The sequence below is a fragment of the Taurulus bubalis genome (assembly GCF_910589615.1).
Source record: "Taurulus bubalis genome assembly, chromosome: 11".
NCBI lineage: Eukaryota > Metazoa > Chordata > Actinopteri > Perciformes > Cottidae > Taurulus > Taurulus bubalis.
The window spans coordinates 14229282-14254847 of NC_136599.1; the positions used below are offsets into that span (position 1 = coordinate 14229282).

General features: G+C 43.3%; 2 protein-coding genes across 3 annotated transcripts in view; one reads left to right on the forward strand and one right to left on the reverse strand.

Moving 5' to 3' along the window:
* Positions 1-262: 262 nt before the first annotated feature.
* calcoco1a (calcium binding and coiled-coil domain 1a) lies at positions 263-10839 on the forward strand (the record flags this gene model as incomplete). Its single annotated transcript, XM_079225545.1, has 14 exons — positions 263-394; positions 470-572; positions 3132-3334; positions 3515-3727; positions 4014-4162; positions 4262-4331; positions 4443-4598; positions 5031-5285; positions 5568-5693; positions 5943-6038; positions 6918-7005; positions 7161-7408; positions 7694-7785; positions 8792-10839. 14 exons carry the CDS (start codon positions 263-265, stop codon positions 8817-8819), a joined length of 1959 nt encoding a protein of 652 aa, XP_079081671.1. The 3' UTR covers positions 8820-10839.
* A 3158-nt stretch (positions 10840-13997) lies between these two features.
* Positions 13998-25566, reverse strand: part of rarga (retinoic acid receptor gamma a) — a gene marked incomplete at its 5' end in the record, with an annotated part of 29223 nt that continues 17654 nt past the window's right edge. For both annotated transcript variants that reach the window (XM_079225610.1, XM_079225611.1), the window contains 7 exons: positions 13998-16555; positions 16673-16831; positions 17090-17294; positions 17559-17735; positions 18092-18255; positions 19370-19511; positions 19906-20054. In XM_079225610.1, coding sequence (XP_079081736.1) covers positions 16197-16555; positions 16673-16831; positions 17090-17294; positions 17559-17735; positions 18092-18255; positions 19370-19511; positions 19906-20054 — 1355 coding nt within the window. In that variant the 3' untranslated portion in view covers positions 13998-16196. The remainder of the gene's footprint in view (positions 16556-16672; positions 16832-17089; positions 17295-17558; positions 17736-18091; positions 18256-19369; positions 19512-19905; positions 20055-25566) is intronic.

Sequence of the window (25566 nt, forward strand, 5' to 3'; positions counted from 1 at the left end):
ACCGAGGTTTAGTTCTGGTGTCTTCAAATGTACGCTCAGTCAGGATATCTTCTTACACTGAATAAATATTCACAGACTGTCGTCTGTCCGTCTGGTTGGTCACCTCTTACCTATTTCACAATTAGCTCATGTAACCCTGCAGGTCAGGTTGTTTTTTTAACCATGAAATTTGACGGAATAAACTGGAAAAATACCAACTCAAGTTTGAACAATGTTTTTTCCCCTGTAGGTGCAACGTAGCCTGCCTTTCTTTTGTGTTGCCATGGAAGAGGCTTGGCGGGTGGAGTTCAGAAACGTGGGCAGCAGCTACTTCCCTCAGAGCAGAGTCGATTGTCACTACACACTTAGCTCACAGCACAGCTGGGCCAGCAATGACTGGATAGGTCTCTTCAAGGTATTGTTAACCGTCACAAAGTGAATAAAGAGTTTATGCATCAACTGCAAAATAACGACACCTTTTCTCCCTCAGGTTGGATGGTCGTCAGTGAAAGACTACCACACATTTGTCTGGGCTCTGGCGCCGGCTGACTATCAAGAGGGCACAAATGTCAACTGTTGTGTGCACTTCCAGGGTACTCATGCCCTTGTTTTCTAATTGTATTTTATTTCCCATAGTTAGCCAGAATCTATACTGGTACGGTGCTTAGATCGGCACATAAAACCTTCAGCAGGAGATTGATGTTTCTGTAAATTGAATTGCTCTCTTGTACACAAAAGGCTAGCAACTGGTGTATTGAAATGGAGGAAAATGTAAGTCCCTTCTATTTTAAAAGAGTATTTTCACAGATGTAAAAGGAAAAATATCCTCTTCAGAAGACAAATATCCCTGTCAGCTTGGTTTCTAACACAAGCACAGTATGTCAAGCTTTAAATGAATTTCTTAAGGATGCAGGAGTTTGAGTAATGAGGATGACAAAGACAATGCCTTTGTCAAAGGCTACTCTAACTACTACTGGTCCAAAATACACTGCCCACTCCATCCTGTCCATGACTGACAACTGATAAGCCTGATTCAGTGTGAGGGGCACGCGTGCAGCAGGTGTGGCATTGACCTGTAGTATAGTGACTTATCACTAACTTTGACATAATGACAATGTCATTCTTCATTTGAAGAAGAGCAGAGGGAGGAAAGTCTAAAGAAACCGCTGATGCTTCCTTATCATCAGCCATGCAGTGATTTAAAAAGAAGGTTGCCTGCACTGTGATCTAAGCTGGTGCTGTAAGTTACAATACAGCTCATAAACTTTGCTCTATGCTTGCTGTCGGTTTTCCATCTGGCCACTTTACTGTTCATGTGTTGTGAAACAGAAAAGTAAATCATTCTAAACACGAAGCTATAGTCTGTGTGAGATAAGGATAATATTAGGTTAGCTTACTTTATGGGCTGGAAGACGTCACAGGCTGTGTGGCTCACTGCTCACCGGTCAGAGTGGGAAGCATGGATGTGGTGGGAAGCAGGAGGCACGGGAGTACTTCATCAGTTCCTGCCGGATTTGTTGGGGATAAAAATGACAGAATTATGAAAATGGTGGACAAATATGGTTATGGTTGAAAGTCAGTTGCAAGTGTATGCTAATAGCACAACAATTGATTTGGTAAAACACCAAACTGGTAAAAGTTTCCCCATGGAAAAAAAATCCCCATGGAAGGCAAATCCACGATTGGGTATAATTGGGTAATTTGGGATCTAATATGCAGAGACACACAGCAACGGCTTGCTGAACAGGTATCTTATACATTTAACATGTGTAGACATTTGGAAACATTGTTTAAAGAGCAGTTAGTTTGAGCGTGCCAATTAGAGCAGTGGTTCTCAACCTTTTTTCAGTGATGTAACCCCTGTGAGATATTTCTTCAGCAAAGTACCCCCTAACCAGCACAAAGCATTTTTGGCTGAAAAAAAAAAAAAAAGAAGTAATACACAGCACTGTGCAATCAGTGTCTGATTTAATATAGAATATATAAAATGTAGTTTATGAACTTACACATATATTTGATTGAATATGTATTAAATAATTATGTTTAAGTTAAATGTACTTTTAAATATAGGCTCTGCCTTCACGTGCCCCCATTTCAGAACCACTGAATTAGAGTATAGGCCAGTTTGACATTCCATTGCAAGGGAACCACCGTTGTAATTAATAACATTAATTTAGGCGGGCAGGGCCCTGGCATCCTGCCGGGTTGACGAACTCTCTGAACTCCGAAGACAATACAGTGGATTATTGGCTGTGTTGGCGGCTCGCTTCCCATCTAACGAACTAACGAAACCGGAAGTTGTATTTTTCCGCTGAAGCTGACGGTAACCGTGTTGACCTGCTTCAATAACTGCGACGTCATGCTACACTTGTATAGACCAATCACTCAACTCAGAGATGAAACTCGATATCCTCGTCCAAGCGAACCCGTGTGTCCGAAAAAAGCGCATCTGACTGGCTAACTAAAGCTAAACGTTTGCAAGCAGCAGTTGGTAAAAGTGAGCTTGTCCTGAAACAGCACTGTCATTAAATACTTTACAGAATAATAACGAGAACGGGAACTCACTCGAGGAAAGCTGGACTTCTCGACGATGTTCAGGGAAGGGACATTTTTTTAAAGTAGCGACCTCATCTTGCACGCACGTAATTCAGACAAGTTAGCGAACACCATTCAAAGAAAATGGGCGCGAAACTACGCCATCCTTTTCACGCTCACCTGCGCAGAAAGACCTGGGTGCTGCCCCTGGTGGTGGGAAGCTGTTATGCAGGACGCTGCTCATAAATCAATGTTGCTGCAATACAACAACATTAATTGGAAATACAAGTTGAATTTTCATTTTGCAAATGTAATTTTGTATGCATTAGAATATTAAAGCCATATAAATGTCAAATAATGTGTAAACTTTTTAAAGGCTCATATTGTATGGCTACCAAATACTGTCGGGTTTCATAAATATTTATATTTTAAAAGGTGATTAGCTCTTCCAAAATTAGTTATATTATCTAGTTATCGATAGTGCACTTAGCTTCCATCTTGTTCTTTGTTCAACACAGCATGATGGGAAGAACAACATTGGGTAACTTTGAAACACAATATGTCTTCACTGAAAATGGATTGTAACATGTCTCATCTTTTTTTCCACTATATTTTAGCCTCCTACCTACCCAAGACCAGCTCCCAAAATTATGAGTTTGTATATATTGATGCAAAGGGAGAAGTGTTCTCCCGCAGCTCCGAATTCACTTTCTGCGCTCCGAAGCCTCTTGAGGATCTGGTGACCCTTGAGGAGGAGCCCTATGGAGAGGAAGGAGCCACAGGCATGTTGCTGGTAGTGCCTCGAGCTGAACTGCTGCAGGTGAACATAACAAAACAGAAAATATTTACTCCATAACATAGTGAAGGAGAGTATGTTATCAGTTTTGTAAATTAATGAGTGCTGATAAAACACATATGATGGGAAATCAATACTGTTGTTTAATGCTGGCACACAATGACACAACTGTGATTCCCCATGCATCCACCTGTCTCTGGTCAGGGTCGACTGCAGGAATGTCTGCGAGAGCGCGTTGAGCTGCTGCAGGCACAGGAGGCGGCAAACAGGCAGAGGGAGAAAGACCAGGAGGAGTACAAGAGAGCGAGGGAGGCCTGGGACAGAAGACACAGAGGGCTAGAAAGTGATATCGCCAGGCTGCAGGAAGAGCTGAAGCAGAGGCGAGAGAAGATCAAGGAGATGGAGATGGAGCAAAAGGTGGCGTATAGAGCTATAGGCAAATGACGGGCAAGATCATTTGTTTAGGAACAATTTGCCTGTTATTTCCATACGTATACATATCTGTACCCCTATTCTTTGATGAAAAGCACATCTCTGCTCAAACAATACCCTATCTTTGGTAATATAAAATTATCCAGTAATTTAATACAATGTTTTGGTTGTTATATTAAAATCTTAAATGTAACATATTTTCATATGGGTAACCTATGTCAAGATAAATTAAAAATTCTTATAAAAATGGGAAATGCCTCTGGTCTGTTAGGAGGTGCAGGCTTTTGGAGAATCACTAGCCCAGGAGAAATGTGCTTTATTGGATACGAGCGAGGCGAGCAAAGTGCGAATCAAACAGCTGGAGGAGGATATCAAAACCCTGACTCAGAGAACAGTGGAAAGAGAGACTGAGTTGGAAAGGTATGACATTTTGGTTTTTATTTTCCCTCCTCTCTCTTTTAGTTTTATGTGGGTCTCATGAATACTTGTGATCATCAGTAACTAAATCTGTGTCCACAGGATGAAAGAAAGAGTAAAGAGGGCAGGAAATCAGAAAACAGAAGAGGAGAGTGACAGAAAGAGCCTTCAGGTAATTATCATTCAAAGCATGCTGTATATCTAAATTAAACCTGTGTCATAGTTGTTATTTTCTTCCACATTTCACTCTCTTTTTCCATCTGTGTCGTGTCTCTTTTTTTAGACAAAGCTGGAACAGACAGAAGGTGAACTCCGAAGTCTGTCTAAGGAGTTCCAGGTCTTGAGGAATTCACTGGCCCAGAGAGACACAAGTGTCCTGCAGCTCCAAAACAGCATCACCACCCTCACCCAGAAACTCACCACTGCCCATAGGAAAGAGGTGACGGGATTGAAAAGCAGGGTTGAGAATAATGTAGGAATTCATAGTTAAAGGCGGAGGCAAATCTGCATGCTAGACTTCAAATGTGTGCTTTGACCACCACAAGAATACTTGTTCGAAATTCAGCACTTCCTTTAAGTGGAAAGGTATTTGCAACTGTCACCAGAATTAGTTTGAGACAAACGAAATTACCGGAGTTGGGATGTTGTTTTTTATTATACCTTTTCTTTGTGGTTTTCTTCATAGATATGCTTCACTTTAAATAAGACTTGTATGACAGCACATTCTGAAATTTTGCTAGAATGGACTTAAAACATGACCATGGCATCTCAAATTCAGTAATAGTTATTTTCCAGACTGGCATTCTGTAGCAATTCACCTGCAGTTACAGATATGGAGCCAACACACGCTTTATTGCCCCATTATGGCCAGGCGGAGAACGAGGGCACACTGAAGGAGATGCGGAGCCTGAGGGAGCGTCTGAACCTGAACGAGCGTGCTGCAGAGGGCTTGAGGAGTGATCTCAGTGCCATGGTGGCCCAGAGGGATCACGGTCAGACAGACTTGCATCAGGCTCGTCTGCAGGCTGCCCAACTCACCCTTCAGCTTGCAGATTCCAGTCTGGCCATGAGAGAGGGAAGAGCCCGCTGGGCCCAGGAGAGGCAGAATCTGCAGCGCACTGCTGAGGTACTGTATCCGTGCAGAACATAGAATCTGAAGTGGAGCTTTTAGAAAATGTACTGTGTTAGAGCCAACGTTTTACATATATTTTGGCATATATACAGCAAATCACTGTCAAAATGTTTTAGTTAGATGTCATGAAGTTTCACAACAGCTATTTTAAGTGTTTATCTTATTGGGTACTGCAGCTGAGCAGTTGAGTTAGGTGTATATAGTGTTAAACGTATATATATGTGTGTGTGTGTGTGTGTGTGTGTGTGTGTGTGTGTGTGTGTGTCACCCTGACAGAAGGACCACGAGCGTCTTGAGAAACTCAACGCAGAGATGCAGAGGATGGAAGAGAGGCTGCAAGAGGAGAGGATGGAGAGAGTGAAGCAGGAGGTTGAGCTGGGGAGAGAAAAGGATTGCAACCGGGTGAGAAAGACGATAAAGAACTTAAGCACATTCAGTGTTTCTTGTTAGAGGTTAATTTTGGAAAATTAAACTACATTCACCACACAGAAAAGAGAGTACAATGATCTTCTCATCTAATCTCTTAAAAAAGTTAATTTTCAATCATTTTAGCTTTACTGAGATGTACTTTGTATACGACACATTGTCACTCTGAAATCCCAGTAACTGTTGGATGATTCTGACATGTTGCTTCTGATATCTGACCTGCAGGTTCAGCTGAGTGAAACCCGCAGGGAGCTCCAGGAGCTGAAGGCCAGCCTAAGGGTCGCCCAAAAAGAGAAGGAGCAGCTACTTGCAGAGAAGCAGGTCAGAAACACACTTTGGTTAGGCATAGGGGACAACTTGAATCTTTGAAGTTTGTCCAAAAACATTTTGAGATGGTATATTCATGTGTAAACACTGCGTGTATGGTGCCACAGGCCCTGACAATGTGTCCTTATCAGCTGATCTCAAGGCTAATGAATAGCTTGTATGGAATAATAAGTAAACCGTAACTGTTTTATCCTAATCAGTTCACAACTGCAGTAATTCAGTCATTATCAGCCTTCGATTTTACAATTTTATTGTGACAATTTGTACCACTCTCCAGCTTGAGTTCACCTATAAGATCATTTTTCTCTAAAATATGTGTATAATGTGTTCATATCCTGAAGCCTACTGATGGAACATATTCACAAGTATACAGGGATTGTAAGTGTCCCAGGTGTTGGGAATCTTCTGTCTGTTGTTGTCTTCTTAGCTGTTATTGTGCAATATAAATTGTTTATAGTGCAATATAAATCAAGGATTTCAGGGCAGTCAGTGCTACTGCTGTTAAAGTGTTTCTGTTGGCTAACCACCATCACGTTTGCTTGCTACTGGCAGAGTTAGTCATTGTTTTTAAAATCAGTGTCCAGCTTAATTTTAACATATGCCATATATAGGAGCATAGCAGCCAATCTGTGACACATCATAAATCAAACATGTTTATTGAACACTGATAATAATATTTATGTAATAGCAATGTTGTGTGTGTGTGTGTGTGTGTGTGTGTGTGTGTGTGTGTGTGTGTGTGTGTGTGTAAATGTATTTTATGTGGCTTTAGCTTGAAGAAGTCAGACATGATGAGGGTTACGAGGGTGATGGCTGCTGAAGCCATGATGAAAGTCCGGCCCTGTGTGTGAGATGATGTATTTTCCACTACAGGAGTTGATGGAGTACATCTGTCAGCTGGAGCAGAAGATGGGCGCAGTGGTCATTGCCAAGTGGAGCGCTCCCCCGATTGCCCCTACAGGTGAATGGAGCCACATTAATCAACTGTATGCCCTGCAGATGTGAACAATATAAGAGTTAACTATCAATGAACAGCAACACTAAATATTGATCAGAATACATATGTTGTGGGGGCGAAGTGACCACTTTTTCTTTGCCAATGTCTCTAATTGGCAGATCGGCCTGGCAGTGTGTTATCTGAGGACGAGGACGAGAACCCAGAGGCTTTGCAGCCCCTCCGTCCACCAAGACCTCTGGGACACTACAGCCTGTGTGAGCAGGGTCACCCGGATTCCTTGCTCCTTGCCACCCCTCCTCCCTCCCCCAGGGAGGTGGAGAGGAGCACAGTGGTCATCAACCAGCCGGCCCCGCTCTCCTCGCCACGCCAGACCGACGCTGACACTTTGGCGCACAGCTCTGATTCGGTGAGACACGCTATCCCCACCATTCAGCATCACCATAGTCTAATTGTACGTGATACAGAAAATTAGCAATGTCCTCATGCTGATAACTGTGCACACCAGTTAAACACGGGCAGTGGATCGTTTGATGCAGACATTATCTCCGAGAAGCAATTAGGTCACTCGTCTGAAAGTTATTCGTCTGTAATGGCTGCTGTGTGTGTGTGTGTGTGTGTGTGTGTGTGTGTGTGTGTGTGTGTGTGTGTGTGTGTGTGTGTGTGTGTGTGTGTGTTGTTCTCTGGTGTTAAGGAGGAGGAATCTGATACACTTAAGTGTGGAGGGCACAGCTCTGGAGAGGAAACAGCCCTTTTGCTGCCTGAACACATGGACACTGTTCTCAGGTACAACCTCCAGTCCTATCACATGTTCAGACATAGAATACCACACACACACACACACACACACACAGCCAACACTCAAGTATTAAGGGAGGTCAAATGTCATGCATTTGATCACACATGGAAGTATTTAACATTGCTACTGAGCTAACTATTTCAAATACTACTGCGGTCTAATGTGACTGGATACATGGACATGCCACTTGTCTTCCCGAGAAATATATTGCAGGATTTGGTTTAGATTAATGGATGGTTTGGCAAGTGACAATAAGACGATCACAAAAAAAATGAGCACAGTTGAAGATTTAATGTTCAAAACTGGAGCTTTGCATTGCTGGCTGCATATTGAAATTAAAATTTATTTGAGGCCAAACAAGCCAACAAATTTCTTCCTGCCATGCTGGCTGGTTTTAAACTCCAGCAATGCATCATTTTTTATGAGCTTACGACTTGATTTGTGTGTACAACCTTACTCTGCAAAGTAATTAGTGAACACAGCAGCCAGATAAACGCAGGGGAGTAAAACGTGTCATATTTCTTTCTTAAATGTAAAGTAAAGTCCTAAAATATCTAAAAAAATGAAGAATGAAGTAATTGTACTCAAGCGTAGTACCCAAGTACTGAGTTTCCACACAGAAAGGCTTACACAATGAATTCAAAGCTTGCGAAAGCACACAGACACATGTGACCAATTATTTATGGTGACAGGGTGAGTATGGCTGGAAGATGGAAGTTTTGAATATGTGCTCGTAAAAGAAGTTGAGTCAGGGAGACTGTGAGAGACAGAGTTGGGGCGAGATGGGAGGACAAGGGGACAGATAAGTTGACAGCAAGCTGTAGCAATGATTTACCTGAGGGGTGCACTGCAGTCATGGGCCAATTTTCAGCATCATTAAAGCCCTCTCTCTCCCACTCAGCCGCTCCTTCAGTCTAACCTCCTCTTTCAACCACACTGTGTGTTGCTTTCAGTTTTTCACACATGCACACTCTGCTTTGTCTCCTCCTCCAGTGATCTGGCCGACACCTCGCTATGGTAACCGGTGGACATCCAGCCATGGCGGGGGATCAAAAAGAGGAGAAGGGTTACTTTTCTTGGAGTTAATGTGGTTCCACATTACTTCCACTAACAAGCACATATAGAGCTCAAACACTACGCAGACAAAATGGTAATATGCAATTGACATCATATATGCCGTGACCCCTGGTTTTCCCCTCTAACTTTTGTGTTATTATTGCTCTAGCTGTTTTGTTGTTAGGAATGACATAATGCTTGTGGTGGCAGGTCGACACTGTTTATGACTGACATAAGACTTTTGCACAGTTTGAAAACCGCGTCCTTTTGGACATGGGCTCTGGTGTTTGAGAGTTTGCGGGCTGTGGCAGAATTATTTCTGTTGAATCATTGCAATGTCGAGAGCTTAACGATGGATGTTATGTCGTTTTTATGACATTTGTGATTAGGATTCATGACAGGCACTGTAATTATGATGTTTTGTGCAGGCCCAGCTCCACTGGAAATCATGGCAAAAGTCTCTTCCAGCATTAAATTCCCCACAGCAGGTTTGAACGCTATTCACGGCAGCATAAAGTAATAATGATACAGCATCATGCTAGAATTATATTGCAGTAATATAGGTCTATGACATCATATTTCTCCTCCATTTACTCACAAGTAAGATTTGATATGCACTTTCTTGTCAGCAAGAGCACTTGATTGTTGTCGTGCGGATGCAGTTAAGGAGATTTAGTGATGCAGAGACGCTCTAAGACGGACAAGCATTTTATATAGAAAGCTTATTGAACAGATTGTGTTTAAAGTCTATTAAATAGATGCCAGATGCAACTTTCTACTTCAGCACCTTCCTATAATCATTATTATCAAATTAATGCTCATGTGCTTTACACTATAGATCAGCTGCGGTTTTTACTTTTTAATGATCCTCGATTTACTAGCTGGCCATTCGGATATTGAGTGTTTGTTACAGTTTGTATTGTACAGAAATCTCACATTCACACAGTTATACATTTTTGCCTAAAATAATTCAAAAAAGAGTCAAAGAAAATCATCTTTATAGATCCTGACACAATGACATGGTGGAGGGGGTTTTCCCCGAGCCCTATGGCAATATACTGCCTAATAAAAATAGCTGCCTACCTTTTAATCAATACTGTGTGCATTTTTCATGATTTTCTATTTATAATTAACTTGAGTTATGCTGCAATTAAACTATATTCAGGTTTAGTTTAAAAGAGTTTTTCTTTCACACAGCCGTCTGTGCAATGTATGACAAAATGTTCCATGCTTGGCTCAGAAAATTTGCTCGACGCTTTGATGCTTGATTTTATCTGCTGTATTTGCACCCTATTTTTTACTATATAAGAGTTTTTAGATGAAAAAAGTTGATATATGGATACTTAATATGTCAGTTGTGTCTTTTCATCATTATCTTAATCATTACCATGGTGTGTTGTGTTTACGTATGTATTTTATCTACACTTTTATGTTATCTCCTTCTGCTTTGAAATACTCACTTTGGCTCTATTAAGATGTGAGTTATATTGTTGCAAGATATCGGAGCTAATGAAAGGGAATGATTTTTGCACGTTGTGTTTAAGGTGAAAGGAATTGCTTTGAATGTTCAAACAGGAAGCACCAGGATTGTGAAAGTAGTCACCTCTCATTTATGTGTCACTGGGTTCTGGTGTTGCAGTACATGTTGAGTCTCCTTGTATATGTTTTGAGGAGCCTGGTATTCTTTCCCATAAGATAGCACACTACACTACATGTATCCTCTATAGTCCATAGTTGTTTGTGGTTGTAATCTGACTTTATGTCTTAGGGATGTTGTTTTTTTGTTGTTCCACTGAGATCTACAGTACGAGTGCTCCTCGTCCAGGACATCGTCTCCGGTTGCAATAAAGCTCCAGTGGTTATGGTTTGTTTTGAAGTTTTGTGTGTGAAGGTTATCCCATATGTACACCGCCGTGTATTTTCTTATCAGTCATGTAACAGGGTTGGGGTGGGGTTATGTGTAATAAAATGGTTTATGTATCCATTATTGGATCTAATGTGTCTTTTTCTGGCCAAAGATCATTGCAATATTTAGATCCTCACATGACATTTCACTGGTAATTAACCATGCCATTTCTTTTCACACAGCTATTTAACCTCTATCCCCTTTTGGCTCATTGCCTGTTTCAGATACTTTTTTTTCTTCTCTCTGCTCACCTTTGGCTCTCTTGCACTCTCCCCTTAGGCCTGACCTCCTCATCATCATCTTTATCCTTGTGCCTCCAAACTCCTACGGCAGTCTCCTGCTCCGTCTTTTAAACTCGAAGCTCCCTCCACCACACTCCCTCCATCTTAAGTCTGGGGTGACGATAGCTAATTATAAAATCAATGATGCTGGGCTGCCTAGTTTACAGCCCCCTCTAAAACCTTAACTGGGAAATCACTGTGGGATTGATGACTCCCTCACTCTTTATCTCTTTTAATTAGAAATGTAAAAGATATGAAGACCCAGAGGCCAGAACACATCTCCTAGTTTTTATGACCCCGACACTCGCCTTCCCCACCTCTCGCTCCCCTTCCCCAAATCACCCCTTCCTCTACCTGGCCTTGTTTATTCCCTCTTCCTCCCGGCTGGCGCACCCTCCATTCTCACTCTCAGCACAGATACCTTTACCCGTTTCTTCATCACTTTCCCCATTACCCTTTCTTTAAGATCGCCCGCCTGCCTCTCTGCTCACACAGTGGAGGGTGTTAAATTTATAGTCGTTGCACTTGAGAACGTTTCTCACCTTCCCCTCACCTCTCCTCTCTTCCCTTCACTGATTCCCAACCCTCTTTGGATTTGCTGCATATGTAACAAATGACGAACTTGTCCTTTTTGTCTGTTCTGAACCAAGCATCAGACGCACTGAAAATGATTGCTGTTTCACATTGTGACCCAGCTTCCAGCTCCATGCATCCGGCACATGCCACATAACCTCTGTGCATTGTAGACATAGCTTTACAGAAAGACCCCACAGTTTGTTTTTATCACATCAAACCCAGGTCACATGCACCTCCACGCTGCCTTTATCGCACCTCGAGCCCAGGCCCTTCCTCCCTTACTGCAGGAGCTCTTGGGTTCAGTGAGCTTTATCCTCCCGATCACACTCCGAGCAGCCAGCCGCTCCTGATCCATTATCCCGACAGTTTGCTCATGTTCAGAGTAAACTCGGTGGATGTGCTCTCGCTGTGTTTAAATATTCAAATTAATTTCTTTGGTATGCCGCACTCATGACCTACTTTTATGGATTCTTTACTATGTTTTATGAATAATTGATGTCCTGAGGCAGTAAGAATATTACAAGGGAGATTCTTACCCTTTATTAATTCATTGTAGAGTTATACCTTTTTTTCCCCCTGGGGCTTTTTCTTTACACATTTCCATCTATTTTTCCCATTTCCAGTCAATAAGCCTTCCTAACTCAAGTAATTAGTTAATCCAGCATCAGTGATATGGAAGGATGAGTATATAGAAATCTTGCCCGGCTCTTTTAAATTCCCCCAAGCACACCCAAACCCTCCAATAGGTTCCCATGGCAACACCTTCCAGGGGCTCAGTGTATGAGGCTATTTGATTGTTCCTTGTAAAATAGTGTATAATGTATGGGCCTTATTTTAATTCCAGTCTGGTGTTATTGATCTGTCTTTAATGATAGTTAATTAAAGTAATCATATAATTGATAGGATCTCATCTCCGTTTATCACCCTCTTCTGATTCTCTCTCTCTCTTTCTCTCTCTTTATCTTTTCTCTCTCTCTCTCTCTCTCTATTAATAAAATCAAGGTGAGACATTAGTATACCACACTGGTACGCTGAAAAATGAGAGATGTGTACTATTAGTATCCCTTTACAAAGAGGGTTTCTGTTCTTCATCAGGATGTAAAGAGAGCTGGTTTCATCGGTGACGGTGATGTACTCAAGGTAATAAGTTGGTGACAAATGTGTAAGTGGTGATTTTTTGGTGATGTTTATAAGGAATCCAGTTTTTTCTGTTTATTCATCTGCTTGTTTCAAATGTTTTCTAACAAATGTGATGCCTTTGAGTTGAGTTTAAGACTGCATGTCCTTTCACATTTCACAGGTCATTACCAAACCAGATTCTGTTTTGGATCCAAGATGCTTCGACAAGATCAAATATCGCATGATTCCAATAAAACGTACTGACTGTTCAGCTGAAGCAGCACCCTGAAGTAACTCTAACATGAACATGACTGATCACTGGGGCTGCCACTAATGTTTATTTTCATTATAATATTTTTTGGGGTTTCTTTGATTAATGGTTTAGTCCAAAACACCCCAAAATAGAAGAAGAGAGCCCATCACAACTTTCCAGAGCAGAGGGCGACGCTTTCAAATGTCCAAAACCAAAAGTATTCAATGTTATACAAAGCAGCATGTCTTATTGTTTGCTTATTGTCTTTTTTAAATTTGTGTAAAGCACTTTGTATCTTGTTTGAAAAAGTGCTTCATAAATGTGGGTATTATTGTTATTATCATTATTAGCAATAACAACAATAATACTAGCAAAAATAATAATCATACTAATAATAATATTTTAGAAGTTGGACTCTTTTGCATCTTTTCAAAAAGTTTGCTTAAAAAAAGACCAATTAATCAACTGCTTATATCTCTTTCATGTGATGTATCTAAAATTGAGATACACAAATTATATCTGATCTATCTTTTTAAATTTGTTGTGGTGTGCATCTTTCAAAAGGTGCACTTTTTTTTTGTTCATTTGTCCACCTTTCTCAAATTCAATAAATGAATCATAACAGATAGATTTACTTTTTAAATTCTAAACCACTCTATCAAGACAAAACTATAGGTGTTTTCACCTCCATCTGCACAGTGAACAAATCTTGGGAGCAGACCTTTATCTGATGTCCTTGTTCAGCAGGAGGCAGTGAATTATTAGCCTCTGCACAGCTCTCGACCTGCAGACCAGCTCCTCCACTGCAGTGAAGCAGTGCAGCCTGCAGTAGCGGTGCAAGAGCTCCCTCTACTGATATCTTGTAAAATGCATATATTCCATTCACTCAACGACAGTACAGGTTCAGGGGACTGTGTGCTTCATGTTTCCTTGTATGAATGGACATTTCTGATCATACGAGAAAAAAATGTTTTGTGCAAAACAATAGAATAAATAAAAAAAGTCCAGTAATTTCACAAAAGTAGTTTATTGTGCCTCTTACTGTTTATATGGCTTTTCTTTGTATGACAATAGTTGACATAAACAGAGAGTGGACAACACCTTGGCCAAGTTGAAAAAACAAAAACAACGTAATCTCAAAGTTCTGCCTGCATTACCATCATTGACGTCATGACAGCCCAGCAGCGAGAGAAGGAGAGGGGATGTGGTCATTCACCCAATGACTCAAAACATGTAAAAGCATATTCTCACACACACACACACACACACACACACACACACACACACACACACACACACACACACACACACACACACACAGGGATCTCTCGCCGCTACAGAAAGAATGTTCATATTGCTTCAAAGAGACAGGAAAGATAAACTCTGTGCTGTATACCAGCCACACTCCGAGACATTTTGGCAATAAAGAAATGATACATGAGAACACAAAATCCTCCACTGCTCATTAAAGAGAAGTGAGAATGTACACAAGACAAGACGATATAATGGCTTTTGGGATGAGAAGGCAGTTTGCTGCTTGGATGCCAGCACGAGCACACAGGCGGGGCAGTGACGATGACTACGATGATGCGTCCCCCTATGGGAGAGTCAGGCTGGCACCCATGCTGAGTCTCAGACTTGTCACCTTCTATGTACACGCAGAGGAGTTGCGCTGATCAAAACAGAGTCAAGAATACACACATAAATATTGCCTGTTTCTAGGGAGCCTGAATGCAGCGAGAGTTTGGTCCTTACTGAAAAGCCCTGAGTCTGAATCCAAAATGTCTTCCATGAAGATTCCTGCTTTCGACTTGCATATGTCTTTGATCGTTGTGTTGATGCATGATGCTGCTATGTATGGATGTTTTTGTCCTTGCTGAAAGTGTGCATTCGTCAACTGACGTCATCGGGGAGTGCTCTAATGTTGATTGTATTGAATATGTTGATGCTATCATCAGTTTAGACATGCTAACGGAAATATAAGCCCCCAGACAGTAACTCTACTCTCGGCGGACGAGATGTGACCTTACGTGAATAGAGGATCACAAAAGTGCTACATATTCGGTCAAGTGTAAATCTCTTGTCCGGGGCACTCGGTATCTGCTACAGCTGAGGGTGTACGTGTGTGTGTGTGTGTGTGTGTGTGTGTGTGTGTGTGTGTGTACAACATGTGTGTTTGTGTGTGCGTTTGTGTGTTGGTGCATGTGTGAGTGACCGTGCCGCTGTGAGGATCGCTGGATGGTGGCTGGCGTCCCGGCCAGTGGTCAAACTCATGCTCCCAAGATGACTTTTCCTAACTTTGGCACAAAGATACTTACTTTCAGCACTGACAGCATTAGTCGGCTGCAACGAGAATAATGCCAATTCCCTGATAACAGAAACTGATTAAGTCACTGCAACAAAACAATAGTCCTCTGGGTTGATTATCATTGACATCCACAGTGAGCCAAAGTGCCCCAAAAAAGCTCCAGTCAAGCATATGTAGCTGATAAGGAAGAGCCAGCCAGTTCTGATTACCCTTCTTTCCCTCAGAATATCTTCTTAGGAAAGCTCTTCAAAGAAAAGAAAAAAACTTGTCTAAAAGGATTCATATATAAAACCAGAATAACAAATAAAGACAAAAATATAATGGTATATAGATATGTATGGACTTATTCATTAATTGAAAAAAAAAGAAAAGTAAAATTGAAAACAATATTCAAAAGCAATAACCACAAAAACAAAAGATTAGCATACTTGATTTGGTTTTGCCCTGTACTCTTGTTGTCTTTTGAGAAATGTGCTTGTTGTAATCCATCGGAGTCAACTGCTCAGTTCAGGTGTCTGTTTTGGCCCTTCCCCTATTTCGATATAAACAACAACAGTGGAGGAAAAAGAGACGTGAAGCTTTCTCAAAGAGGTTCTGTTTGTCACGGCAACTTGCCTCTTGGCTATGCCAGGAGTTCATATGATTTACTGTCATCTCTCCGTTACTTTATTTCTCTGTAGTTCACTTGTCATGGACCATGTGGCCTGAGTTAGAAGTGTCTGTACACATAAGGCTCTGCTGTGCTCCGCTGTGGAGGACACAGTAATGTGCAGTACGAGGGAAGGCCAGCATTTTGTTGAGGTGGGAGAGTGAGTGAGGGTGTGTGTGTGTGTGTGTGTTTTAATATGTGTGTTTGAACCTGTATGTGCATGAGCGTGTGTATGTTTGAAATGCTCTGTTCACTGCGCCCTCCCAACAATGCCTTTCCTCGACCCATCTATGGCATCCAGAACGCCCCAGGGCTCCCCATCACTGTCCGAGCCCCTGTCTCGATCTTCATCCCCCACGTCGTCGTCGTCGTCTTCATCCTCCTCCGGCGATGGCTCGCTCCCGTTCTCTGTGGCCCAGCTGTCGTCCTCATCCTCAGCCTCCTGCTTGACCTGGGCTGGTGGTGGAGGTGGTGGCGGTGGCGGAGGTGGCGGGCTCTCGTTGTCCTCCGTTTGGTCTTCAAAGGCCTCTGGGTTCTCGAGCATCTCCCTGATCAAAGGAGGCATTGGCCCTGGGATCTCCATCTTTAGAGTGATGGCTCTCTCTGCACCTGCAAGCAGAGAGCACGGTGATGATAAATTATTATAATCACGTTATTTATTCGCTGCCACAAAGAGGACACGAACAAAACAGAATTTGTTCTTGGAATTACTCTCTTCACACTTACCCTTAGTGCTGATGCCCCTGAGGTCGGTGATCTTCATCAGCATGCGGGGGAACATGTGAGGTTTGTTGGGGCGGCGGCGGCGGGCGTAGATCTTCAGAGCCTCAAGGAGAGGCTCTTGCAGCTTATCCACTTTCTGGGGCTCCTCTAGATCCATACGGTCTGATGAAGTGTACAGAAAACATATTGTATTATTTATTATTTACCAGAAATGTACATTGTCATAACACGTTTAAAAATTGTAGAACGTTCTAATATACTTTAAATAATGTTATTAATAAAAAAAGTTTAAAAAATATATATATTTAAATAATTTTCTGTGCAATGCTTATCCCGTCAAAGCAGTGACAGGAATGCTGAAACAAAGATTTACTAAAGCCACTTCCGCCTTTGCAATTTATATTGTCATCTGTGCAGTACCTCCACAGATGAGGCAGATGGCGCTGAGAAGGCCAGTCTCTGTGTCGTCCATCTCCAGGGGTAGAAGCTGGCCAGCAAAGGCAAACACCAGGTCTGTGAGGGGTCCGAAACCGGCGTTGTGCATCTGAGTTCGGTTCAGAGTCAGGCCGTCTGAGAAGGTCATAGTATCCTGTTCTGGAGTGTAGCGTGTGCAGATCCTCAGCATCTGTGAGCACAAGAAGGTGGAAAACTTCATCAAAATATGATGTAATGGAGATTCATTGGCAGCAGCTCAACTCATAGATATCAGCTCAGAGTGACACGTGTCTTTAACTATTTTCACACCAAGGATGAAGTGGGCAAACCTTCCTGCAATACCACTTTTTACCACCAGATGCAAGCATTCCCTCATCTGTCAAGTAAGCTGATTTTGTAAGAAAAGAGCAAGCAAAGAGGACAAAAGGGAACAACAAAGAAAAAGGTTCCTCACCAGTATGTCCAGGCAGGCAGACTTAAGTAGAGTGATCTGGTCAGCGATGGTGAGGGTGGTGAAACCTGGCAGCCGCTTGGCAAATTCCACAATCTTGATGATGCATTTGGTGGAGAGCTCACTGAACTTGTCCCATAAACCCAGATCCAGCTGGACGCGGGTGTCTGAGCTGGAGTTCTGAACACACACAGATCAGTATATTGTTACAGAGGCGGCGTACAACCCTGTCCGCATTTAGGGTGAGCGTGTCCGAGCCCCACAACACATTTACATTTTACATCAATCAAGGTGGGGGGGGGGGAGAAAAACATTTACATGTTGCATCAATCATTCAGAGGCCACACAGATGGCGTAATGTGGAACTGAATTCGTTAAACCACTACTATGTTGGGAAAGCTACGGTGAATTTACATCTTTGCATGCAATCTGGGAGCCCTCAGTGACGGCATAGCTGGAAGAATGTTGTTGCCACACACAGTATGAGTGAACCGTGGTGGAGGCTCTGTGTGTGCGTGCGTGTGGGTGTGACTTACGGTGGTATATTTGCCCAATTGGCCAAGTGACGGGAAGGTTTCTTTGTGAGCTTTGCTGACTTTATTGACCAACTCCTCTAGTTCCCCACTTAGCTCATAGCTCTCTGGTAGCACCAACTCCTCCTTTACATCCTTCTTCTTCTTGTTTCTGTCATTTCGCACCGCTTTTGAAAGAAAAACAAGATGAAACACAGATCAGCGACAGAATGTTCCTCTTCTTTATCTGCGATCACGTGTAAAAACATCCACAGCACTCATGCTCTGTGTCTTTCACCATTGTCAAGGATATTGGGCTCACTAGTGGGAAAAATAACTCAGTTCCAACGGAGGTTTGCTCTTAACAGTATTAACATATTTCCTTTAGCAAGGGTCGGACACTGGCTATCTCTTTCTTATCACTCGCTCTCTTCCTCGTCCATCTCTCTATCCACTTGACCAGTGCACATAAGCCAATCCTCCACTCTCGGCCTCCTCTCCCTCCTCCTCCCCGACTTTCCTTCCTCTCAGGATATCCAGTAATAGCAGAGGCACAATGTGATCCCGGCCTTAACACACATCCCACACAAACATTACACCCACATACATGTCCCACGGGCTCGGTGAAGGGCAACAAACTGCCACTTACACACACACACACAAGTTCAAGCTAAACGGGTCACAACTGTGTGTTTGATTCAGTACACTGGATGCATTCGGACCGCATAAGCTTAGTCAAAACTGAAAATCTTGTTTTCTGATCGGTTGTCGTTATGAATGAAAGCAGTGTTTGTGCTTGCCATAGGGGTGAGGTTCTGTTGTGAAACAGGAAGTCAGAAATCATTTCGTAAAGGGATTAGTCATATGATTGGTACGGTGCCCAGCCTCGCCCCGATCACCACCCCTGGTAGGCTCATCATCTGCTTTGGCTGCATAGTTTCCCAGAGCCTCTGACTGAACATTAATAGATCAATATATTCACACTGTGTGAATCATGTCAGATCTTTTCCTTTGTGGTAAAAAAAAAAAGTCTGATCTGAGCCAAGTAGAATCTAAACATCAACTGCTTGCCAATGTCTTCAAGGTTCTCAGTATGTCATACAGTGTCTTGATCTATGACTGAAACAGAGTCTGCCATTGTGTGTGTGTGTGTGTGTGTGTGTGTGTGTGTGTGTGTGTGTGTGTGTGTGTGTGTGTGTGTGTGTGTGTGTGTGTGTGAGTGTGTGAGTGTGAGTGTGTGAATATCCATGTTTTGGAAGTTGGTTTCTCGATCTCTTGGGACTCCAGTCCAGGTGGACTCACCTTCCTTGGACATGCCGACCTCAAAGCACTTCTGCAGCCTGCAGTATTGGCAACGGTTGCGTGTGACCTTGTTAATCTGACAGTTCTTGTCTCGGTGGCAGGTGTACACCATGTTCTTCTGGATACTGCGGCGGAAGAAACCCTGGCGCACCAGGAAGCAAAAGACAAAAGGGACGAGATAGAGAGTGAGTGTGTGTTATAGTCAAGTCATCAAATTTAGGAAGTGTTATTTAACGGTTTCTCTTTCATAATAACCCTTCTTTCCTGTCTTTTTTCTAACCTGATCCTTAAGTGAAAAACGTTCTCATCATAAAGGATTTTTAATCTGATTTGGTCTTTTCACTTTCTTTTTCTTTTGTTTTCGTTATTCGTTTTTTCCCCACCATCTAACCTACATTATAGAAGTAGCTGCCTAAAAGCCCTTTCCTTCTTCTCTTGATGAAAAGGCAGGTAACAAATTATTGCAACCCAGTGCTTTTCTTATTGTATGTAATAAATCAAGACAAAGCATAGCTCAAAAGGCTGGTTCCTCTCACCTTGCAGCCCTCACAGGAGCTGACCCCGTAGTGGTACCCTGAGGACTTGTCCTGGCACACAAAGCAGGGCTTGTAGACACGAGGAGGGGGAGGTGGAGACGGAGAACTGGGCACCATCTCCTCTGAGCTGGTGCTCTGGGTCTCCACCGCTATGGAGAAGAAGAAAAAAGACAGCGGAGCACATGAGCACATGATTTGTCACATATCCCTGTCCTACGGCAAGTCAGAAATGTCAAATGTGCACTTGAATGTAGCAGATATGGATAATCAAGTGTGTTCAACTGCATTCAAACATGATATGACAGCTGACAGCATTTCCTTTTTCCATTTGATTTGTGTTGCCAGCAGGAGATGCTAAGTAACGATTACGTTGAGTTGGCCTGGAGGTGGAATGAGATACATTATCACATACTGCTTATTAGCTTGACTCGCTGTTGGACATAATTGATAAGATAAGAGTGAATGAGAGAAATAGTATGAGGCAACCGTTTCTATTTCAAGGCACCAATTACCAGCAGCACTCAGGTACATGTTTGGGGAGATTATTGCTTTGTGTGAACAGAGAAACAAAAAAAGAAGAATGACTGTCTGACAGCAGAGACAAAATAGTTTTTACTGCAGTAAGCAAGAGCGCCGTTGATTGACAGCTTATCTGATTAGACCAGGTAACAGAGTGAGCTGTTGCAGCCAAGAGTCAAACCTGGCTCTTCCTCATTCCACAGACTCATGATGACATCTTGCACGCACAGCGAAGACAAATGTGCAAAACACACATGCATGCAAAGCTCTCCTTCCATCTTTTACACTGGAACACAGTGTAGTCAGTCACAGTCAGTGCAACCTTGAGTCACATATTTGCTATGGTACATTAAGCTTCAATATATTCCAAAGAGGAACACATACAGGCTCTTTTGGATGCTCAATTGTGCAGCGTATGGATTCCATACTTCCCCTGAGGAACATAAGCTGCTGCACACAAACACAGGACCAGACCCTCGTCACACATGCTAGCCTGCACAAACTCACAGACACACATGTTGCTCGGGGAAAGTATGGAATCCATACGCTGCACACTTGAACATCCACTTACCCAGCAACACCTCTTTCAACTTTCACCCTTAGTTACCCTCAAACTTCAACCCCCAACTCTGCACCCCACTACCCCCTGACACACAAACCCTATTTTTCTCTTGTTTCCTGGCCCTAAATTCCTCAGTGCAGCCCTGCCAGGTTTTAATAGAGGCCTAGTCTCGTAAGGCGGCCTATAAAGGCGGTCCCATGGCTGGACTGGAGGCCCCAGACCGGCTGGCCTACACTTTATTGGAACTCGGTCACCTTGGGCAGCTATTCACACCACCAGCTGTAGCTCCCAACCCGTAAAAAAAAGCCAATCATAAAATAAAAAACAGGGAGGCTCTAAAATTCTAACTTTTACTGCCCCCGCCTCCCCCCTGCACCTTCAATGGAAAGCACAGAGGGTTAGCCTAAACTTAACCTACAAACCCCCCATCCCCTCTCTGACACCCAAGGCTGAAGCAAGAACCACCAGCTTGGCTTTTTACAAGAGAGGGGAGACTTCAAAAAGAAGGAAAAAAGGGGGGAGATAAAAAGAGGAATTTGATAAAAAGCAGAGAAAGGGGCAGAGGGGGAGGAGAGGACACAGTTGCTCCTGAGGGCAAGTCTTGTTCAAGACCAAGCTGACCATTACTACCACTGCTGTGGTGACTGCCCAGCTATACCTCATTTTAATGATACTAACAGGAATATGTCAAACGTTTTTTTTTTCATATGTTGCCTGCTGCTCAAACATCTGTTTTTCATATGCATTTTTATATTTCATTATTCCGAATCCACATTCAAATTCCTGCTTTGAAAGCTTTACTTTGCTGGAGGCAAATATGTTTTCCATTAGTTTAAAGAGCAATCCCGTAGCCAAATGTGCAAATCAATCGAAAACCTGAAGTTTACACCCGCTGAATGTTTCTACAGCAGTTCTCATATCTCCCTGGCCAGAATGTAACAAAGCAGCAGGGTCAGAGGGAGAGCAGAAACCCTCTGAACGTGCCATGAACCTCTGTGTTTATGCAATAATAACAGCAGCAAATGAGGCTCCAGACCGAGTGCTGACAACCCCTTAGAAAAGGACAAACCATATGTGGCGTCAAGTAACGAACACTGACTGACACCGTCTAAATGGAGGAAGAAAGCGAGCCAAAGAGAGAAAGGCCATCCTGAAGAAAACTCGGACAGCGATGAGAGAGAAAATACATCAGGCTCCATCAACACGTTGAACCTGGTTCCTGCCAGAGAACATGACTCCTGAACCCGCCTCCCAGACTTTGCCTCATTCAGCTTGCTCCATCCAAATCCCCTGCACCACTTACCCCAGGGCGCCACAGTGAGAGAGCCCTTTCAGGCAGCCCCTTTCCCCAGTCTCCTCAACTCAGCTCATCACTGTTTAGAAAACAAAGCCCTGTGAAATGAGAGGCCCTCCTTATCAGCGCTCCGAGGCCTGGGGCACCATTTGCATGACAATCCGCCGGCCGAGGCCTGTGAGTCGATGACGGACGGATGAGATGAGAGGACTGGGATAGGTGGGTGGCTGCTGTTGTTGGGGGAGGGGAAGAGGATAAGAGAGGCTGGAAGGAGGGATAGTTGAGTTTCCAGTAGCCACTGTTGGTTTCCTGCTAAGTATCAGTTTACTCCCTAATCCTTTCTCTCAATGCTCTCTGTGCACAAGTGGCCCAGCTGCACTGACCAGGCCTAATCCTCTGGTCAAATACACACATAGATACCATTCAAAGGCTACAAACTACACACGCACTCAGGAGGATGATATTCACTGGCTACAAACTGGCAAACACACACAACAATCGGCCCTCCCCTGCATTACACTAAAGTGCTTCAGCGTGAGCGGGATGCGCAGTACATCATTCTCAACAACCTCATTAGATGTGAAATGTAACTGCACACGACAGAAATAGCTGTTCAGCTGAAGGTGACTTCAACTAGGTCAATTACATTAAATTCCAGGTCAGGTCAACTGGGCCATTTGACATCCCTTTAGATTCAATAGATTCAATGGAAGAGAAAAAGATTGAATAGGAAGAGATAATAAAGAAAAGCAGGAGACTTTCTGGTAACACTGAAACTGCCTGTTGTTCACTCAACTGGAAAGGGGAGTGCTTCTAATGTATGTGAGCAAAGGCCGTGACTATGCAGCTTGTGCTTTGTGTTGTGCAACACACTCCTTTTTAACTGAGCAGCATATGACATTCTGGCAGGCTTACAAGTCTTCTTTCACAATAGGATTTTGTCTACGTGACTTGTTGGTGTGATTGAATCTTCACTGGGACGCGGCTGAAGAATCTCGTCTTGGCATGTGACAGCAAATGCATAGGCTATGTGAGGACAGTGTCCATACATTAAAGTACATGAGTGTGTGTCAAAAACAGATTACAGAGTTTATGTTACGTGCCTGCAACTCCCGCCAGCGGCCCTGCCCACTCTCTGCAGCCTCTATTTGATTTGCAAATGCAGCACCATTTCTAACAGTGCGCTATAGTGAGCTCCACTGGTAAAATATATTCCGTGTGTGTGTGTGTGTGTGTGTGTGTGGCTTTTTTTCTGTCCGTGTTAAACTGCAAGCACAGGCTTGTTGGGCCTTTGTCTCCATCTCTACCTTCATTAAACAGCTTGTACAGCTTGCGTGTTCTTGTCGAATGCACTGAGCAGTAAAAGAGTGTGTGAGACTTGAAGGCAGTGTGTGAGAGAGAGGCACACAGTAGGGCTCACTGTGAAAAGAGGGGTGGGCACTGGGCAGACAGCAGTGGCAGAAGGGGAGCAGATTGAGAGAGGATGGTGAACAGTGGGCTGGAAGACTTGCTGGCACACTAGGTGAGGCCTTTGAGGGTGCCGTTGGCCCTTTACCCCATGGCAGAGGCTACAGCTCCACAGGCTGCTCACCGAGTGACCAGAAACCCACTAAAAGGTTTCTATGAAGAACCGGGTTTCATAAAAAGAGGAAAAGAAAGTACCACACCCTTGTGAGTAGTGCCAGCAAGTTTCACCCCTTTTCTCTGCCCACGTCTTCCTGCCATCCCTCTGAGGCTTCTGCTACAAGGTCCCACAGCAGACTTGTTTCCTTCCTCTTGTCAGTCTTTCCGGAGGATCTCCGTCACTGATTTTCTAGCCACTTCTTTTCTAGCCAATTCTCTGTGTCCCTCGCTGCTACATCTTCTTACATGTGCCTCCATTTCCCACAGGTTGAATAATACTGCTGCTCTGTTCAAGCTCTGTTGCACACAGTTGAGTCACCTATAGGCTCTTAAATGTAAGATATATCAAGTCTCTATTGTGTCGAGTTACACAAGCACTCACAGTGTAAACTCCCTACAACTGAGAAAGAAATGGTTTATATGGTGGGGAAGTTGAACGCTGGAAGGAGGGAAGGAGGAATGTGTGTGTGTGTTGACAAGGAGGGGGGATGCTTTCATTAAAGGTGCTGAGCAGTAGCAACACCTTTCAACAGCTGTCAGAAAGCTCATTACCTGGACTCCTACTGACACACACACACACACACACACACACACACACACACACACACATTCACTCACACGCCTGTAAAGAGGCCCCGCTAAGCTGTCTTTTAAAACAAGGTCTCTGATAAAACTGGGCTGTCGACCAGGAGATTGCTCAGGTTTGAGCGGTGAAAACACATAAAGCTGGCCAGGGGTAGTGAGAAACCAGACATCAACACACGCACGCACACACAGATAGATAGATAGATACAAACACACACCTCCAGGAATTTACATCCTCCTGTCAGAATCAGTAGAAAGTCATGAAACACAGACAGTGATGGACACTTGTGTAAACCCACATGATGCACAGAACAGATCTGAGACCAGATGGATATAAGGAGTCGAGCGTTTTGGCATATGTTCTATATAAGAACTATGAACTATAATTTGAATGACAAAACTCTAGACTTGACCCAACGTGACATGGCGCACAAACTTCTGCCAACACACACGCACGTGCGCGCACACACATTTATCTATAGCTCCCCCGGAGAAAGTCTATAAGAAAAGGCAGCAGGTGGGATAAGCCAGTATCCTCAGGGCACATTTTAAAAAGTGGAATTACCCTTGCAGTCTGCTGGTGCTCTCAAAACACCCTTTCTTCTTTACAGCACCTCATAAAGGGCCTTTTGATATTTTCTTGATGGAGTCGGCCAAGCCAACATTTGGCAGCAAGCGCCCCCCTTTTCCTGTACCACACAACCCTGTCAAGAAACACACAAGTTGGCTTCAAATAGACAAACGTGCCCAAGCGGCCTGTCCCACATGAACCCAGCTAAATTAAGTTTCCTTCAAATGACCTTGAACAAAAACTAAGGAAGGAGGTATTAAAAAGGAGACGGGAAATTAAAGGAAACACACGTTCAATGAAAGGATTTTAGTCAGTGGCTTTTTAGGGCAAGTGCAGGAAAAAAAGCAGACAGTCAAGTGCAGATCTGTGGAAAAAATGTGCCCCCTCATCCCTGTGGCGAGCTCAAGCTGACTCTTCATCTGCCCACCAGAAGACAGAGAGGAACACAGCTCCCCTCCGGTGACTGCAGAGTGAACTCAAACCTGGCAATCCGGTGCAGGCTTGAGC